The 7,319-nt window shown below is 38.2% G+C and overlaps 1 protein-coding gene across 3 annotated transcripts in view; it reads right to left on the bottom strand.

The window, feature by feature from the left end:
- Positions 1-3,305: 3,305 nt before the first annotated feature.
- Positions 3,306-7,319, bottom strand: part of arhgap5 (Rho GTPase activating protein 5) — a 54,446-nt gene continuing 50,432 nt past the window's right edge. For all 3 annotated transcript variants that reach the window (XM_044143099.1, XM_044143096.1, XM_044143097.1), the window contains exon 7: positions 3,306-6,265. In XM_044143099.1, coding sequence (XP_043999034.1) covers positions 5,947-6,265 — 319 coding nt within the window. In that variant the 3' untranslated portion in view covers positions 3,306-5,946. The remainder of the gene's footprint in view (positions 6,266-7,319) is intronic.

Genomic DNA, 7,319 nt, shown 5'->3' with positions numbered 1-7,319 from the left:
GGATGTCTCACTCACAGCTGGCAGAGAGGATTATTTACCATGGCAGAACCCAGAGCAGGGAGAGCTGCTGAGGACTACAAATACGCATCACTGTAGTTCGAACTACTAGTTCAGTTAAAACAGAGGAGGACTGAGCTGGCCTTTAGAAAAACTTGCTGCTATGGGCTGTATATAACTAATTTAACCCTGTCACTGTTACACATGGGATGAGTTTGGCCCTTTGAAATGAAGCTTACTGAAAATTTCAAAATAAAAGCCCTTGAAAATTTTTACATCAGGTCATTGCTTTTTTGAGCGTTGTATGACTGATTTAATCCAATGACTGTTACACATGGGATGACTTTGACCCTTTCAAATGAAGCTTAACAAAAATTTCAAAATAAAAGCCTTGGGAATTTTTACATCATGTAATTGCTCTTTTTGGCTTTATGTGACTGGTTTATCCAAAGCACTCTTACACATTGGATTAGTGTGGGCATTTAATATGAAGCTTACTGCAAATTTCAAAATAAAAGCCTCAAAATGCCCCTCTGGACAGTGCATCACGAGGCGGTGCAGTGATATCATTCTGCATTATCTGTTTATCCGAGGTTAGGGAACTGCCTTGCACAGCAAGGCAGTTCATTAGCATTAGCCTTTTAGCTTAAATAAGCTATTTTCTATTTTTCAAACTTATTAGCCATGTTTAGTATACTTAATGGAGTAAGTAAATGACAGTAAACATTCTAATGATACCCCACATGCTACTGACAGTATTTATGCTTATATTAGCATATTTGCTCATTTTAGCTAATACACTTACTTTATCATACTGAATGTTGCATGTCCAGCTTACTTAACATTCTTGTGATTCTTCACATGCTATTGATTACATTGCAGCTTTCTTTAGCATTGATGCTAATTCTTAGCATCAGAACGCTGGGTCCAAACCGACGGGCACACTTTGGCAGGCCCCAGTTAAATTTCTTCAGGAATTTTCTAGTTAGACATGTTCTAGTCTAAAAGCACTAAAGCCTTCCTGTCTCAGGATTCTGAGGTGCTTAAATAAAGTTGAACATACAGTACAGAACAAAAGTTTGGACACGCCTTCTAATTGAATTCAGTTAGAAGGTGTGTCCAAACTTTTGTTCTGTACTGTACAATTCAGACATTTTAGACTTTATCTAAGAACTTTGTACTTATATCAAAGTACAAAATCTGTATCCAAGTACAAAGTGGGGAAAAAAGTGGTTTTTCCCCACTTTGTTACAAGTCTCTGAATACAATGATTAGACATAGTATTCAGAGACAATGTCTGATATAAACATGTTCTTGTTTATATCTCAGATATTCTCATGATCTGCCACACTGAATTATATGAATACCATTATATTGCAAAATTACAAGCTACACAGGCTTGAAAACAAATATTTTATGTGGAAAGTGACAAAAATATTTGATTTCTATGCAATCCCAGGTGAATATCTTTTAGTGAAATTTTGGGACAGATCAGAAAACGCAACACAAAATTCCATCAGGGGTTTCTGATCAACCACGCTTCCAGTCAGCAGTGATCAGATCTTCTCTTTGATAGCAGGCCTGGCATTAAAGTCTGACCATCAATCTGAACGCCACAGTTGTACATCATACTTTGTAGTTGGTTTAGTGAAAAACAATTGAGACAACACAGCTGGGAAAATCTGTTGAAGATGTTCTTTATTTCTGAAAATCATTTTATTGACTGTAGTAGTAGTTTGTACACTGGTATGACTGAAAGGGGAATTGTAACAAAACGGTAAATAAAAGGAACTGATTTGTTGAAAACTACAGATAAACATCTCATTATGTAGCGTTTTAATACCTAGCAGTTGATGACACCCAGCCCCAGAAAAAAACCTTAAGTAAATAGGAGTGATTCTGTTTACTCCAAAAATCCCCTCTAGTCCAGCAATATGCCATATTTATTACATGCTGATGAATACCAGTGCATTTTAGGAAACTTGGATTTTGAACTTTTCTTTAGCCCCTCAGACACACAATCCAAAGTGTCCTATAAAAGAACCAGTTTCTGGCCTAGCTTCTTTCCCTTTAATGACAGATCTGGTCCCAAATTAAAACCAAAACATTTGCAATATTTCACACTTTCTTCAATCTTCACAGTTTGTCTCCTCTTATATTTTAACTTGTCCATACAAATTTTTGGCACTTCTGTCTGAAGGCATCAAAAAGCCCTTGTCTGAATTAATATTCAGCACATTTCAGGATCTTCATTTATATCAGTGGTGTCGGTCCTGGAGGGACGGCATCCCACATGTTTTAGTTCCCTCCCTGGTTTAACACACCTGGATCCAATGATGGCTCCTTAGAAAGCCAAAGAAGAACACTGACATGCTGAGAAGGTTTTACTACCACCAGGGAGAGAACTGAAACACACGATGTGGGCCCTCCAGGACCCACTTTGGACACCACTGATTTAGATAGTTCTACTGAGTAGCACAGTAGGACTATCCAAGGTGCATATTTTAAAAGAACAGCCTTAAAGTACTAGGCATGGAGAAATTTCAGTCGTGAACACATCTGCCTGAATCTTTTACCATTTTTTTCCCATGATAATCTGGGGTAATCAATTTGATACAGGAGGGAAAATTACAAAGCATTAATGGCAACAACAAAAAAGTAGTTTGACAGATGAAAAATATTTTTTAAAAATGCAATAAAATATATTTACGTATGCCATTATGTTTTTAATTTACCTCAGGAAAACATCAGCTGGTTTTAAAAGCAGAAGCTGCTACAGCTTTTAAAACTGTGGCTGCTCAGAAATACTTTTACTATATTTTACTTTAAAAAGCCTTTGAGTTAATACAATCATGTCTTTCATAAAGGTGGACTGATTGTAGTTTTCTGGCCAATCAACAATCTTCCAATTTTGGTCAAAACCTGCTTTTTGTCTGAAAAGCCATTACAGTCACAAAGTTAACAGTGAGGTAATTATTGTTAACCACAATAACCACTGCCTGGTGGGCGGGTCAGCCAGTCCTACTTCACAGCAGAAGCACAGTGGCAGATTTTCAGACTTTTGTGAAAGTAGTAGATAAGATCGGTGGATAACAGTTTTTCATGCAAGTATCGCTAAATCGCCCGTCACCCAACATTACAAAAATTTGGGCCAATTTAATGTGGCACTTCTTCATAATTCAGAGAAATGAATGGTGTGTTCAGGTTAGTAACTTGGGGTTGTAGTTTAGCAATTGCAATGGAGGGAGCAAACAAAACCATGCAGTTTGTGTTGGCCAAATATTGAGCAAATAAAGTCGGAACAAGAGGAATGTTTAATAGATTTTATTGCTGGCAAAGATATTGTGGCCTTACTCCCCTTAGTGTTGTTTACAGCGTATGCAAATTTCATTAAGCTACACAAACGTCATGGCCAAATGTTAGCGATTGGGTAAAATTTACAACTTCAACAAAGTAGCAATAGTTTCTCGATAGTCGAGAGTCTAGAGTCTAGACCCTCTGGATGAAGTGAGGCTTAGAACAAGGGGCTGGTTTTTACCAGGCTACCAATTATCCAAATTGAGACTCATGAATTATGATCCCGTAGGAAAACAAAATCAACTAGTTAAAGGACATGAGTTGTACATTTTAAAATGGTAAAAATAAAAAACATTGGCTACAAATGAATTTTTCCTAGTCAAAAAGTATCTAAGGACAGAAAGATATTTCACAGATTTAATACATGCTTTATAGTCCCCCTCAATCACTGGATGAGATAAAAGATGAACACCTATCAGCATTAACCATCTGGAGTGACAGCCAGACCTCTGAAACTATTTGATTTCTATTGGGGAACAAAGAAAAAAAAGCTGAATGTTTTATATAATGAATATAGGCCAATAACAATAAATGTTAAACTGCTTTCTTGCAAAGACATTTTGTACCTCAGATGAGCAACATAAAAACAGAACTATGGCGATATCAGTGTTGGAAATCCTTGCAGACATTGTACTAAGCATTAGTGGTTGTTTTTGGATTAGAAGCTTCCCTTTGAAATATAGAGTAGAGTTAGGGTAAAGTACCACAAAATTGCACTCTTTACAGAAAATGTTAAAGAAATAATAATAAAAAAACTAAGATTTATAATACAATTTTAGAATTTTTTGAGTTGTAAAATAAAGAGTAATATAATATCTATATCAAGCAGCAAAAACATGTTATCCAGATGGACAGAAGATTGAGAAAATAAGCTATAATAAATGTTTATCATCCTGTAGCCAAAGGAAGGCAAGGATGTAGATTTCTGAACTATTTTACCCACAGGATGAATTAAATTGGGAAAGAAGATTTGCTGTTTCACAGATGAAGATTGAGACTTTCTTCCTTTCTTTTTCTGAGTTGTACTGACCCAGTACGACCACCCATCCTAACACCACCTTCCTTTCTCACCCCAAATGTGCACAAACTCACATTCACATCACAAATAAAAAAGAAAACATTCACCATAATAATCATGTATGATCATAGCTTGTGACAGATTAGGATCCAGTACCCTGTGGTAGTTTGTTACTTAAGAAACTTGTGACTTATATATTTATATATAGACTTATATACTTCTTTCCTCTATTTAGGAAAACTATTTAACAAAAAAAAATATGATATTAAAGATGTGATTTCCTCCAGGAACAACAAAAATCTAATGCAAATGAGATTTGTTTTGTTGAAATATTGCCCTTAAAAAGTCAAATAAAGTGGTGGGGATCCTATCAAGGGATCTTAGTGTTAAAGGTTTTCACTTCATTTTGTATAGTTGTCTTTTTTTTATAAAGTGGTAAAAACATGCAAATTTCAGACAAAGAGAAATAAAGAAATTAAGGAAATACGGTGACAACGCCAAGAAGATACGGGGAGCTGTCTCTTTAAGAAACTGAAGAGTTGAGCATGAGAAGTTAAGTCCGATTCTCCTGGACAGAGTGACACCAGTCTTCAGAACCCGTCCTCCCTGGAAGAGGCCTGGACGCCAACTACATGGAAGTTTGTACAGATAAGTCATCCAACACTTCAGCATTGTTTCACAACAGCAAACACACACACACACACACAACATGGATAGAAATCAGATGTTACCAAAATATAAAAAAACATGACAGGATAAAGCAAGCAAACAACATGAATTGCAACATGGACCATTGACACTAGTCGTGCATGGGCTGTCCTTTAAGGGCTCCTTTAGGCTTGTGTAGTGGAAAAGGAATTGTTTAGTATTGAAAAGCCATTACCTCCTGAAAACATTAAAGGTGCACGGCTTAAAGTTCAGAATCCTCTTTTAGTTTCACAGGTTGAGACTCAAACATGTCCCACACTGACCCGAAGTCAGAAACTGTTTTCCTGTGCCAGAATCTGCAGGAAGACTAGAATCCCTTGGTGTGTGGATGTCATTATCGTTATACTCTCATCAGGTCTCCAGATGAGAGTATAAATTGTAATGTTTACCTTCCCTTTAGTGGTGCCCAGATGGCATCAGGAGGCTGGGCCTGTAACAGGACAAAAAACAACTTAATGTGCTTTTCCATGAGGGTAGAGATGGAGTCTTTGCCCCAAATATTTTGAAAAACTCTTGAACTAGGTTTGATTCCTATGAAGAACTAGCATTATGTGCCTAGATCAGCTCATTCCTCACTGTACTCAGTTTAATCTAAATTATGCAATCCATAATGTGACGTGCAATTCCATAATCCCAGACTGAGCTTCCAAAATGAGCCCATCTCCCAGATCCGGACTGGTCCAACATCCCACCAACCACTCTGAACCCAAAGCTGAAAGAATATGAGAAAAAAAGGAACAGCTATGATGTGCTGCACCGCCGTCAGCCACTGATGTGAAGCAGAAGAAGGACCTCCAGCATCTCTCCATGTTTGCAGCTGGAAGCACATACTGAACTCCCGATGCCCCAGAATACTTATTGGTGTGTTAAATCAGGGGGTCAGGGGTCAGCGTGTGTTGTATCTGCTGGGGCTGCAGAGGGGGGGGCAGCTGCAGGGGCAGAAGAGCCTCCACCATGTTGTGGCAATGTGGCGGGGGTGTTCCCTCGTTGCTGGAGGTCTCGGCCACGTCACCCCCATGGAAGAAATAGTCGCACTGCACGATGAACGCCTCGATGACGGCCTGGTTGAGCTTGGTGGTGGACAGCGTGTCCCTGTTCTCAAAGTCAGGACGCATGAGGGTGGGCCAGAAACAGATGGACAGGTTGTCGGCCGTCATCAGGGTGGTCTTGCTATGCTGGCTCACCCTGACCAGAGAACAAATCCACAAAACACAACCTTTAGAACAAACAAGTACCAGCCATCTGATTTTATACACAAATAATTGCTGCTAGCACCAAATGTATGTGTGGCAGAGGGACACAGGGAACGATCCAACAAGAATTGGAAACTTGGTAAAAATGATCTAATAAGAAAAAAACTGCACTAAACCTAACAGCAGAGGTGAAGCAGTAGAATGTTCCTGTCTATGCTGATTAAATAATAAGAAACATCTCCAGGATCTGTCCCTGTGTCACCCTGAAGTCAGATAAGTCACTGGTAGCTCATTGTTTATGGAGTCAGAAAGATTTTTTTTCCTGTCAAATGTCTCTAATTTTGATTGAGATTACACATGTGTATCTTACAGAATTCCTTTTCCACACAATATATTTTAATTTCTTTTCAAATACATCATTTCTTTTTGCAAATGACTTAACACAAAGCTTTAAACTTCTACAGCCGCTGGAAAGAAGCTGAAAGTGTGAATCAAACATAAACCAGAGGTGTGCTTTTATTTTGAAAGGAGGGCACCGTAACTTGTGCTGTCGCTCACATCAAACTAGAGAGCAGGTTGGCTCTACTGTCATTTCCAAAAAGGAGGCTAACTTTACCGCAGTGACAGATGGGGGTTCTGATGCTGGCTGTCTGCTTCTATCTAACACTTCTGATAATGCTAACACTACTGCAGGAACATTAACAATGTTATTTAAAATATTCATTGCCTCACTCACTGAGTTGTCGCAGCTATTTTTTGTCCGTGAAAACCCTCTTTTTCCTTCCTGGGGTCCAACCAGAAACTGAGATTTTAAGTTAACTTCTGTTGCAATCAAACTCTTTAAGAGAGGCTGATGGTACCTGCAAGAGAGTTTGTAAGTTTTTGGCCATGGAGCCTCTCATAGGGATCACTGATTATTATATAATGTTTATCAAACAGATAATGCACAGAAATGATACAGTCTGACTGTATTTAAAACACAAAGGCACTGACCTTTATTTACATGCAACTTCTTGATCAGAGAGACAATTGATACCAACTGCAAT

This window comes from Gambusia affinis, linkage group LG16, assembly GCF_019740435.1.
Source record: "Gambusia affinis linkage group LG16, SWU_Gaff_1.0, whole genome shotgun sequence".
In the NCBI taxonomy this organism is placed as follows: Eukaryota; Metazoa; Chordata; class Actinopteri; order Cyprinodontiformes; family Poeciliidae; genus Gambusia; species Gambusia affinis.
Note: the sequence above shows the minus strand (reverse complement) of the source record. Positions and strands in the feature narration are given on the sequence as shown.